Below are 12,934 nucleotides of genomic sequence, written 5' to 3'. Positions count from 1 at the left end.
AGGAATGTCTTTTATTCTTATAAATTTGAATCACTTCCTCATATATCTTAGAAATGAGACCCTTTTTAAAGAAGCTTGCTGCAAAGATTCACCCCCAAATTTTACTGTTTCTCTTCAATTCTTATATGCACTAGTTTTATTTTTGCACTTAAAAATTTTATCTCATCAAATTGTCCATATTATGTTCCCTGATTCTCTGTAACCTTTCTTTGGTAACAAACGCTACAGGAAATTTCTTCCTTGTTCCTCTAATTTTCTTATGGTTTGACCTTTTTTTTCATAAGTCAGGTATTTATTTGTGGCATGTAAAATTATATGTGATTACCTTATTTCTGTCCCAAGTTTAGGGTAAATTAGCTGGGGTTTCTAATATATTTGTTACTTATAAATGAAGCTTTAACACCAATTTTGGGCATTAAGCATTTATTAAAGCATACCAAATATTAGTAAAGAGAGAACACTTGGCTCAGAAAGTTAAGAAAAGGCCTATCTAGACTAGTGCTCAGCCTGGCCTGCTTTTTCCTCCAAGTCTTCCACGACCATGACCACGACCACATCCAAGAGCCAAACTGAGTGGAAACTTCCTCTGGGTCTAGAGGAGAGGTGGCCCTTCCACACTGCTCAAAGCTAATTGGCTAGCATCCTTCAAGTCTATTGATTTAGTGGAATTGTGGTGGTCCATGAGCAGAATGTGCTGAGGTCAGAGTTCAGAGAACACACTCCCTGAGGGCCAGGCCTTCAGGTAGGTGTGGTTCCAATCAAGTTTAGTGAGTCAATCAGCAAAGTCAATCCAATCAATCTTATTATAATCCCCTCCAGTGGGGGGCCTCTGGGCATCCCCAAACCCATTATTTTCTCACATATTTAAATAGTGAAGTAAAATTAACTTATCTTAATTTGTAAATTATATAACTGGACTTATATGAAAAATTATAATTGGGCCGTAAGTCCTGCTGTGGTCGCTATTCAAACGTAAAAATATTTTACTAGCTTGGGGGCTAATCTGTTGACTGGCTGGCTATCTGACTGCTATTAATTGTCTAGGCTAGTCTGTTAGGGCTGTTTAAAAATTCCCCCACATTTGCTCCTCCCAAATTGATAAGCAAATGCCTCTTTTAATTTAATAATCAAAGCAGGGCTTATTTATAAAAAGAAATGTAAGAGATAAGGGTAAAGAAATGCAAAGTTATTCGACCTTCCTGAGGGTCTCCTTAGCTTCCTCTGTACTGACCGACCTTCTAGCACCCCCCTCACTGAAAACCTCCCTGCTTCACTCTTTAACTTTTCTCTCACTATCATAGCCTCAGTCTCCTTTGCGAACCCCCTTTCTGTACTGTCGCGAAGACCACCCAAGCGCTTCTTCTCTCACTGACCTCCTTGTGTTTCTCCCTCCCAGGCTATATATCTCCCTTCTCTCCCCTCAAACCTCGGGCTCCCTGTGCCCCCCAACATGCCAAGCTAAGGGCCAGCCAAGCCCCGTGCCACTGCTCCAGGAGCTGAGGGCTGGGCAAAGCAAACTCTGGTGTCCCCGAGATATTTCATTCCCCTCTCTGCCGTGCGCACCGGCTGTGCCGTGCCATGCTCGGGGCCTGGGGTTTTTTGTCTGTGCACTTTAGCCCAGCTCAGAGCACCCCCTCCACCAGCTGAAACAGAGGGGGAGGGGCAGCATTGCTCAGGGAGTCTGAGGCTAATTTTAACACCTACAATAGTGAGTCCTTACCCTAGCTAATATCTTTGGACTTATTAAACATTAGGCTACTAGACTAATTTGCATATGTATAATTAATTGATCCATTGATTATCCTATTTTTTAACCAGTACCAAATCATTTTGTTGATTACTGCTTTGTAGTACAGTGTGAGATCAGGTACTGTTGGGGCCCCTTAGTCTCAGTTTCCTCCATTTTTTCCCCTTCAGATTCTTGCCTTTTTGTTCTTCCAGATGAATTTTAATATTACTTTTTCCAACTCTTTAAAATAATCCTTTTGTAGTTTGATTGCCTCTTGGCTTTAGATACATATTATTTAACCTATCAAAAGTTTCTTCTTCATCTATTGACATAAACCTATGATTTTTGTTGTTCTTGTTATTAATATGGTCTATAATATTATATCAGTAGTTTTCTAATACCAAACCAACCTTACATTTCTGCTAAAAATAAAATCTAGCGATAGTGCAAAATCTTATGTTGCTGCAGCCACTTACTAGTAATTTATTTAAATTTTTACATCAACATTCATTATGTAAATTGGTCTTTTAAGCAGGGATTCTTAACTATTTTATGTCATGGATCCTTTTGGCAGTGTGGTGTATCCTATGAATCCCCAAAATTAAATGCATAAAGTAAAGCACATATAATTACAAAGGAAACCAATTTTATTGAAATATAATTATCAAAATGTATTTTTAAAACTAAATTCATTGACTTCAGGTTGAGAGCCCTAGCTATTGTTTTCTTTCTTTTAATTCTTCTTGGTTTAGGTATTAAGACCATATTTATATCATGGAAGGAATTAGGTTGATCCTTATCTTTTCATATTTTTAAACAGTTTATATAATAATAGTATTATTGTTCTCTAAATGACTTTGCTAATGGATTTTTAATCTATTATGTTATCTTCTGTTGTATGAGTGAATCTATCCCATTCACAGTTGTAATAACTAATTATGTATTTCTCTCCATCCTATTTGCTTATACTTTCCCCCTCTCTTTCCTCTCCATCCACCTCTTTATGAAGAAAAACAATGTGGAGAGAAGAGTAGACTTAGCATCAGTGGTCTATGGTTAATGCAGCCAGCTTCCACTTTCTTGCCTTTCTTCTTGCCCAGACACGAATTACAGATCCACACTATTTTTTGCTTTTAAACTCCTCTTCTGAACCCATCCTTCAAATTTGAACTGTGTTTTGCTTATGCCTAATCTCTCCCTGAATCAACATTCCCTCTTATCTTCACTTCCTTGTTTCCCTATGGATTTGAATATATTTCTACACCAAACTTTTTGTGGGTGTTCTAACCTCCTTTGACTAGTTGAAATGAAAATGAGGTTCAAGTGACCTGTTTCCCTCATCTCTTCTTTCTTGTATGTATTATTTTCTGCTTGCATACCACAGTTATGTGAGATAAGTCCTTCTACCTTTTCTTTCCCTTTCTTCTCTAGTATTACTTTTTCTTTTTTTTTAAGTATAGTACTTTCTTTTTTTTAAAAGTATGTTACTTACTCCCTCATCTTTATTCTTCTAAGATCATTAAAACATAACAAAACCCCTTCCATGCTCTCTGTTTTATTCAACTTCTATGACCCCTATGACATAAGCATTCTGAGGGTACATGCACCACTTCCTCCAGTAGAATGTAAAAACTTCATCCTTGTATAGTCCTTTCTAATTGCTATTTATATTTTATATTTCTCTTTACTCCCGTGTTTGCATTTTCAAGTTTTTAATCAGTTTTGGCCTTTTCTTCAAGAAAGCTTGGAAGTACTCTATTTCTTTAAAGATTGATTTTCCTCTCTATAAGGTTATACTTAGTTTTGCTGGTTATGTTATTCTCGATTGTAAGCCTGTTTTTTGACTTCTGGAAAATCTTATAGGATCTCTGTTCTTTTATAGTAGTAGCTGAAAAATCCTGAGTGAGCCTGATTATGAATCTTAGGTATTTGAAATTTCTAATTGTGTGCAGTATTTTTTTCTTTGATCTGGAAGCTCTGAATTTTGCCTGTGTCATTCCTGAGAGTTTTTATTTTTCAGGAAGTGACCATAGATTCTATTTTCTCTTTGCTCTCTGATTCTAATATATCTGGGCAGTTTTCATTCCTAATGTATGCTCTCTTTTCAGTCATGGCTTCCAGGTATTCCAATTATTGTTAAGTTATCTTTCCTTGACTTGTTTTCCACATCGCTTATTTCTGAAATAAGATAGCTTACATTTCTCCTAATTTGTTTTGGTTTTTGATTCCTGGATATTCCACAAACAAAATACTCCATCTCTTAGCTCCTGGCATTTTCTCTGACTACTTCATGCCTGGAATGCTTTCTTTCCTCAATTCCATCTGCTGACCTCACTGTCTTCCTTTAAGTCCCAATTAACATTCTATGTTTTAAAGAAAGCCTTCCCTAAACTTCTTAAGTGGAGCGGCTTCTCTCTGTTAGTTATTTCCCATTTACCTTATATATAGTTTGTTTGCTTTTTTGTTTCCTGTTGTCGAATAGATCGTGAGCTCTTTGAGGGCAGGGATTGTCTTTTCTCTTTGTGTGCCCAGTACTTAGCACAGTGCCTGGCACACAGAAGACATTTAATAAGTGTTTATTGGTTAATTGTTTTAATATTTCTTGTTGTCTCATAAAGTCATTAACTTTTGTTTGGTCTATTCTACTTTTCAGGGATTCTGTTACTTGGATATGGTTTTGTATCTCTTGTATGAAACTGTTAATTCTCCTTCCGGATGTTTCTCCAGAACTCCCCATTCTTTTCTAACTTTTTCCTCTAAAAACTCTCATTTTCTTTAAAATATCTTTTAAAATTTTTGTATTTCCTTTGTCTTATTTCTTCTAAGAATTCTAGTTGACCTTGTAGATAGTCTCTCTTTTTCTTTAGGCTTTGCTTATAAATGTGCTGGAGTTATTCTTTTGAGTTTTTTGTCCTTGGTACCACCGTCTCCACAATAGCTCTTTATTTCCTGTGTCTTTTTGTTTGTTTACTTACTTTTCAAATTTTACTTCCCAGGGGGCAGCTAGGTGGTGCAGTGGATAGAGCACTGGCTCTGGAGTCAGGAGGACCTGAGTTCAAATCCGGCCTCAGACACTTGACACTTACTAGCTGTGTGACCCTGGGCAAGTCACTTAACCCCCATTGCCCCGCAAAAACAAAAACAAAAACAAACAAATTTTACTTCCCAAATTGGGACTTTGCATTAGGAGCAAGATCAACACACTTCTGGAAGAAATGTTGGGAACCAGTGTGATCCTGCTACTTCCTTCTCCATGTCTTGAGTATTGTACCATTCAAGGGCCATTGAGTTTCAAGCTTTCAGGGGACCCTAAGCAATCTTATTCAGGGCATGGTCTGACTACTACCTTTCTGATCTGACTGGAGCTGCTTCTGGACCTTATTCTATGTCCGCACATGATAGTCTGGTGAGAGCGCTAGTTGACAATTGCTGGCTCCAGTTCCTGTTTACTAGTTGGGAGTCTCTGTAGGTTTAGAACCACAAAACTGTAGGCTCACTCCTGATCCAAAGATCTTTGGGCTAAGTCTGCATTACTCCTTCAGGGTCAGAGCAGCACAGCTAGATGGCCCACCTCTAGTCACAATCCCTATTCTATTTACTTTCTCCAAACTTGAGATCCTCTTCTGGGGTCAGAATGATAGTGCTTTGGGCTCATGCCTCATCCCTGTCCCTGCCCTGATTATTCTCCTATGGGTTGAATCTTGGCCTGGAAAAATAATGCCCTTGAATTTCTGATCATTTTTCAGTCTGGTGCTCTTCATTTTTTGTTAGAATAATTTTGGGAGAGAACTGGGTTGTATTGCTTCTTTCTATTCCACCATCTTTGCTGATCTCCATTGTCATTGATTCTCACAATAAGCTGAATTCAATATAATAGGTCAGGCAAATATTACTATCCTTATGTTAGAAGGACAAATGTCTATTCTCTGTACTTATGGACATGATTATCTATGCTCTGGGATAGCACAGGTACAGGAGGTCCAGCCTCAGTGTCCAAAAATTTGAGTGGAGTAAAAACAAACAAACAAACAAAAAACAAAAAACCAGATGACTGATGAGGGATTTCATCATGACAATCTGTACTTCTTAAAGTCTTTGGGTCTCCCGTTCTTCAAGTTCTTCACATTATCCTTTACTAACTCCTCCACCACTCCCCCCTGAACTCACTTATTGATTTAGAATCCAGTTCACAGCTTGTTAAAAGATTCTTACATCTGACCTGGATCTGGCTTGTAACCTTCCATGCTGTTTGCCCCCCACAGTTATCACTCTTCTCCCTTCTTCAATAATTAGGCCTTCTTTTTTTTTTTTTTTTTTTTAGTGAGGCAATTGGGGTTAAGTGACTTGCCCAGGGTCACACAGCTAGTAAGTGTCTGAGGCCGGATTTAAACTCAGGTCCTCCTGATTCCAGGGCCGGTGCTCTATCCACTGCGCCACCTAGCTACCCCAATTAGGCCTTCTTTTGACCAAGATTTTGAGATTAAAACCCTTCTCAATATCTTTCAATGGCAGGAAGGTCTGGACTGCAAGAAGTCAAAATAGAGTAAGGAAGATCTGAAATGTTTAATTTATTGCAGTGGGGAAAACACATGGAGAAATCCTTGGTTAATAGACAAAACATAGAAATATCAACAAATCATTTCTTGATGTAATACCTGACATTACTCTAGCAGGGTTTATGGAGTCTGCACCCCAGGTAGGCACGCCACTGAATTTCTTGTTTTCTGCTAAAGGACTACAGAAGGACTGATAGGCTGGTTGGTGAGAGTATAATCAAACAACAAACGCATGATTCCAGAAGAATTTTGGGAAATTGGTGTGGTTGTGTAAAAATAGGGTGCCAAGCATAAGCAAAGACTCCTCTCTAATAAGAGCCCACAGCATCTTCCTTTTCAGCTAAGGCCCTCTGGTCAAAGGGGAAGATCTGGTGAATTTGGGGCTGGAACATTGCTCAGACTGTCTTTGCCTGGGTTTGCATAGCTAAGAGAGGGATTCTTGCATTGGACATCTTGAATTTTTACCCTAGGTAAGGTGGCCTGGGTGTGAGGGTTAATGGGTATTTGGGGGCTGGTTGGGACAGGCTGAGTGGTACTGAAGGAAGAGGGGTATTTGGGAGAAAGATGGAGAAAGCCTGGGACATTTCAGACTCCCCGTTTTTCTTCTGCTTAGAGTAGGGCCAGGCAATTTACACCCTAGTGATGCTTTGAAACTTTGTACCCCCAGTGCCTAGCACAATGTCTAAAACATGGTCAGTGCTTAATATATACTTGAACCAATAAGTGAAGATTGTCTTGAAATGTTGAACAAATGACTCAACTTGAACTGTTAGCTCCAGAGTTTCTCTTGGCCTTCAGCATCTGCAAAGCTCTCCTAGGTATTGGTTCTTGGGTCACTACCTTGAGGGTTGTGGGTTGGAGGAATGAGAGCTTTATTCTCATTGACCTCCAACACTTGCCTCACCAGCTACTTGGGTTAGAGGACGAGGCAGAACAAGGTCAAGAGAAAAGGCAGCAGGAGAGCTAAGCAGCCGATTCAGGAAAGTGACCATTCCGGGACTGATGTCCACAAGTAGGAGTTAGGAAAGGGTTTCCAGCGATGAAGCCTGTTTCTTCCATGGTTGTGGTGTCCCTCTCTCCAACCCGGAGAGCTCAGCTCATATCCCAAGAGACTGGCTATTTTTGTCAATCTGGCAGTTCAAGGTCAATGCAAAGGACATGCCCAGCACCTGGGAGAATAAGTCAAAATTGAATTCGGCTTGGGAGAAGTCATCTTTCTTGCACACAATTCATGATGAACCCAAGGAAGTCTATGAAACCAATCCCATTCTGTCATTTTTACTGCCCTAAGTGGGTTTTTTTTTTCTCTCAGGTAGGGGTGAGAGGCTTATGGAAAAGGACAAGAGGGACTCCATAGGAGAGGACATATTGTATATGCCCAGGGCATCATATGGAATCTGAAATGACATAGATGATCCCCAAAGCAAACCGTGAATTTACTCTCTTGTCTGGTGAGCCTTCCTTAGCTCCAACTGCAAGACAAAAAAATCTGGTCTCCCTTGAGAACTTAAGTGAAGTGATCTCAGCCCCAATGATCAAACATGGTATAATGGGGTTGAAAAAGGAAACACTGGTGCCTCCCATGAAAAGAATGAACTCCTGAAGCATAAATTCATCCTGAAGTTCCCCCCGGCAAGAAAAGCAGATGGAGGAAGTTGGTCACAATCCTTTTTGCTTTTTTCTCTCGACTGTGAGAATGCCTCTTCCTAGAGAGGCAGATCAAGATCCTACAATCATGGCTATAGATCCAGAAAGGACCTTAGAAATCACCAGGTCCAAACCTCTCCTTTTACAGATGAAGAAACTCAGATGAAGCACAACAGAAGAGTTGAGCAGCTCATCTAGGGTCATACAACTCATCAATGTCTAGGAGGCAGGGAGATTGGGCCAGGTCATGTAGACTCCAAGTCGACTGCCCCACCCATTCTACCAAACTGCCCCTTAAGATTCTGAAGGAGGCCCCTGGAGTCGAACCAGGGAACCCCTCAATGCCAACAATCTGGGCTTTCAGAGAAGAGCTGGGACCGGGGCCAGAGGCCTCAGTGCAGCAGCTTTTGGCTGGGCCACTTATTTGGCTCAGAACACCTGATGACCATGAAGGACGGGTCAGCTTCTGGCCCCTGTTCTGAAGGAGTTTCATTTGGTCTCTTGGTGTATGGCTGGTGGAAAGGAGGATCTGGGATTTTCCCTGAGTTTCCCCACGACCTAAATTGGGGAAAATTGGAGTGGGCTAAGAGATAGGCATCAGAATGGTGCATCTATGTTTCATTTAGACTCGTCCTGGAAATAGTGAGAATTCTTACCTGGATGACACATACACTGATGATAAGGATTCCAATATACAGGAAATTTGAATGGAACCACGCTTTAGCTTTCATGTAGCATCCCTAGGAAAAAGAGGGGATAAAAATAATGATGGGGACATAGGAAATTCCTACCAATGGAGGTCAGCACATTTCTCTGCAACTTAAAAATCCTATAGAATTGCCGAGAGACCTAGGACATTTTGTGATTCAGTGAGGGGCACACAGCCAGGATGTTAGAGGAAAACTTGAACCTAGATCTTCTGAGCCCCAAAACCAGCTTCATGGTCTCTACACCACAGTTCCTTCAAAAAATAATGCTATCCTTATAGTAGCTGGTTGTTTCCAACAACTGGAAGAGCTTTCTTATTTTTCTCTTCCCTAGTTCTATGAAAGACAAGTATTCTTATCCCCGATCACTTCTTGCCCAGACTATTGCAACAGCTTTCTCCTTGGGCCCCTGATCTTTCCCTTCTCTGGTCCTCCCTACAGCTGTCAAAAGTCATCTTCCTAAAGCACAAGCTAGGAGAATGTCATCCTCAGGAAGTTGTGCAGGTTTCCTTTTGTTTCTGGAACAAAACAAAAACTTCTCAGCGTTGTGATTTCAAACCCTTACCTTGCCAGGCTAACTCCAGCCTGCCTCTTAAGGCTCCTTCCCCTCTCACCATTTCATATACCCTCTATTCCAGCTAAACTGGCCTTCTGTTTTGTCTCATCTACCACCATTGCTCCTTTGTGTAAGCTGTGCCCCACTCCTGGGATGTATTTTCCTTCTTGCCTCCACCGAAAGCAGGTGGAGATTCAGCTCACGTACCTCCTTTCTTTGGAGAGTCTTTTCTGGTTTCTCTTTTATTTCACAAGTAATCAGGTATATACTTGTCTGTTTTGTTTTGTCTTTGTGTTTCCAGTGCCTCACACATAGTAGATTTGCTATTTGTTAACTTGGACTGGATTGGATAAAGAAACTGAAGCATGGGGTGGAAAGTGTCTCAGCCTATAGTCCCAAAGGCCAGAGAAGACTGGGGGCCCTCAGACTGCCTAAGGAGTGGTAGGGAAGTGGGAGGAAGGAAGGTATCCTAGGGAGGTATCCCATTCTGATCTGGGCAGGAGGTGAGTAGGGAGGACACTCCTTCTGGAGGCCCAAACCAACTCTAGTGAGAACATTGTTTGCTGGCCCATAAGCACATCTTGGAATTTTCAGGAAGGTGTCAGCCACACTAGGATTTTCCCTTCATTGAAAGGAGGTTGTGGAGCAGGTTTAAGGCGAGGCCCTATTTTAAAGCTTATCCCTTGACTCCTACTTCTTAACAGGAGAGGCCACACCACAGGCTCAGAAGTGTTGAGACAAAGCCCTTTTCCTCTTCAGAACCATTTTTTCTTTCTAATTTTGTTATTTTTGTCATGTCAATATATCCAGAACCTGTGCTTTTGTGATAAGGTTGATCTAAACTCATATTAACCTATTCTTTTAGAGAACTACCTGAAGCTCAGAGATTGGTCACAATGGTAGTAAATGTCACAGGTGGGAGATGAACTCAGGGCTACCTAATTCGAAATCTAGCATGCTACCCCCTATGTCAAGAGCCTGTCAGTCATTATCACTAATAAGAATGATAACTCACATTTATAAAGCACTTTAAGGTTTATAAAGCACTTTACTTAGCACAGTCTTGTGAGGTAGATAATCAGTCACAAGCATTTATTAAGCACTTAGTGTGTACCTGGTACTTTGCTAGATGTTGGGATAGATAGTGCGAGTAAACCAATATTATAAGTGAAGAAACCAAAATTTAAGGAGAGTGAATGACTTGCTTTTAGTGCTTTTGATTAAAGTACCAGTAAAGAGCCCTAGCTATGTACCTCAGGCCTTTCCATCTCTCTAGCACCAAAAGTGGGTGGATTCATCTTTTGCTTCATTTCGCTAACTGGTAATATCGTAGATCTGTTCATCCCCTGTTGTGTCCCTTTACCTCCTGTCTCTGCCTTGGAGCACTGTGACCTCACAATACTTGACAGTTTCCAAAGCAATCATGCCTTTTTCAAGAGAAACAAACAGTATAGTCATCACCTGGCTTACCTGAGTCTTTGGATCTTTGGGACAAGATTTTGGGGGGTGGCCATTCCAGTCATTTGTGTTGTTTACACCACAGCAGTCTAGCTGAAATGCAAACCCAAAGAAGTCATGTGTAAGGAGTTAGTGACTTAGTGAACATGGAATGACTAAACCCTATTCCTTGGAGAGAAAGTTAAAGCTTTGGAACTTGCCTCCAGAGAAGTTGACCACTGGCTACCTGGGCTAGCGAAGGGATTCTAGCAGACATTAGTCATGGTCAGGCTCATGGGCTGAGTCATGGGTTTGACTCCTACGGGTGATGGCAGACCTGGTCTGCCTTAAACATTGCCCCTGACTGTGCCTTTGACTCAGTTCCACCACCATCCTTGATGGTGCTTGCTGTCTGGCTCAACATCAGACAGGGCCAGAGAGTACAAGCATTGATCATCATGCACAGGAAATACCTGGGTGTGGCTGGGCAGGATCTTAATGTTGAATTATGTTCCATTTTCATGCAGACACAGGTCATATATAGAAATATTAATAACAGTGACAGATGATGTCACCATAGTATTTTAAAGTTCACAAAGTTTATGGGTATTATCTCACATCACAATCACAACAATGCCATGAGGTAGGTATTGCAGGTATGATCTTCACTTTATAGATCAACATTAAAGCTCAAAGAGATTAAATCTCAGGATCACAGACTTGTCCATAGTCACACAGCTAATCTTTGTCAAGGGTAGGATTCAGACCCAAGTCCGTCACTCTCTGTTTGGCACCATGCAACTGTGCAAAGAGAAGTATTTTGATGATCTGCTTCCAGGGAGCAAGCCTCATTGGCATTCTGGGAGTTGGGATGGGCAGAAAGTGGAGAGAACTGAATCCCAGTAAGACTCTTTTTCCAAGCCCATAATCTCCTGCCTTGGGCCCCACTGCTCAAGTAAGTCTGCCCAGAGATGACATAGACTGCACTTACATACTCCTGGATTGCATCCCATGCCATCTTGGTGCTGTTATCAGAGTTGTAGCGCTGGATACTGTGGCTCAGGTCATCCGCCACATAATCATCTATCTAACCAATTCAGAAAGGAAGATATCAGGAAGCAAAAGTTAGAGCATTTAGGGGAAAAGGTGGAGCCCTGTATAGGCAAATGGTTTTTAATCTGTTTTACTTCTACTTCCCCTGTAGTGTGATGTGTTGAGCATATTTGATTTGCTGGCATTTAGTTAGGAGGATTTAAAAAAAAAAAAAAGATTTTTAAAAATGGACCAAAATATTGAAGCAATTTAGTCATTGAGATACTGATCTTTGGGTTCTATCATTTTATTTCTAGGAAAAAATGGTTCCATCCTGTCGTGCAGACTTATGTAACTGCATTAGCACTGGACAGTTGAGATTGTTTTCAACAGGTGCTGGATCATGTGCTTCTGCATGCTCAGAAGGATGACTGATATCAACCAGCTCATGGAAATCCAGGACCCACAAACCTACTGTATGACTATCAAGATCTTTCCTTTTTATTAATTAATTAATTTATTTGTGGGGCAAAAAGGGTTAAGTGACTTGCTCAGGGTCACACAGCTAGTGTCAAGGGTCTAAGGCCAGATTTGAACTCAGGTCCTCCTGAATCCAGGGCTGGTACTTTATCCACTGCACCACCTAGCTGCCCCAAGATCTTTCCTTCTTATAAATGATACAGGAGACAACATTCCTCTTGACATACCTTATGTTCATACACAAAGAGCAGGATGGCCATGATCACTTCAGTCAAAAGGATGATCAGGAGAAGGATAAAGAACTATCAGGAAAGACAGAACAAGGTCATCTGTTGGGACCAGCACAGCGCAGGGGTAGGGGTGGGTTGGGAGTGGGGCAAGTTCTCAGTGGCGGATTGGCGGAGATGATGCCAGATGCCCCTTCCTACGCTGAGATTCTATGATTTTAATATTCAGTCACTCCACAAATGATCTTTCCCTAGGATCATTTATTTAACCCTTCATTTCATTCACTCTCTCCCACCTAATCACTTAGTATTTATGTGCACATCTTTGTTCATCTCGACTTGTACATTTATGTAGATATTCACATTTTCCCCACATTCCATCTTGAAGGCAAGGACCTTACGGTGCTCACCCAGGGAGTGTTGAATTAACAAATGAACCACGCTGACAACATGTGGATGGTTTGTATTTCTTTACATTTGAGGAGGTATTATGTCTCTCATACATTCTGGTGTGTGCATGTGTGCTCACGTCTGTGAGAAAGAGAAAGAGAAAAAGGGGAGGG

The 12,934-nt window shown here is 41.0% G+C and overlaps 1 protein-coding gene across 1 annotated transcript in view; it reads right to left on the bottom strand.

Moving 5' to 3' along the window:
- Window positions 1-6,287: 6,287 nt before the first annotated feature.
- The window catches only part of CD53 (CD53 molecule), a 23,185-nt gene continuing 16,538 nt past the window's right edge, over window positions 6,288-12,934 (bottom strand). The window contains exons 4-8 of the mRNA XM_044003822.1: window positions 12,372-12,446; window positions 11,624-11,719; window positions 10,666-10,746; window positions 8,589-8,672; window positions 6,288-7,454 (exon numbers count right to left, since the gene is read on the bottom strand). Of these exons, the coding sequence (XP_043859757.1) occupies window positions 7,383-7,454; window positions 8,589-8,672; window positions 10,666-10,746; window positions 11,624-11,719; window positions 12,372-12,446 (408 nt within the window). The 3' untranslated portion in view covers window positions 6,288-7,382. The remainder of the gene's footprint in view (window positions 7,455-8,588; window positions 8,673-10,665; window positions 10,747-11,623; window positions 11,720-12,371; window positions 12,447-12,934) is intronic.

This window comes from Dromiciops gliroides, chromosome 4 (assembly GCF_019393635.1).
Source record: "Dromiciops gliroides isolate mDroGli1 chromosome 4, mDroGli1.pri, whole genome shotgun sequence".
Lineage (NCBI taxonomy): Eukaryota > Metazoa > Chordata > Mammalia > Microbiotheria > Microbiotheriidae > Dromiciops > Dromiciops gliroides.
Note: the sequence above shows the minus strand (reverse complement) of the source record. Positions and strands in the feature narration are given on the sequence as shown.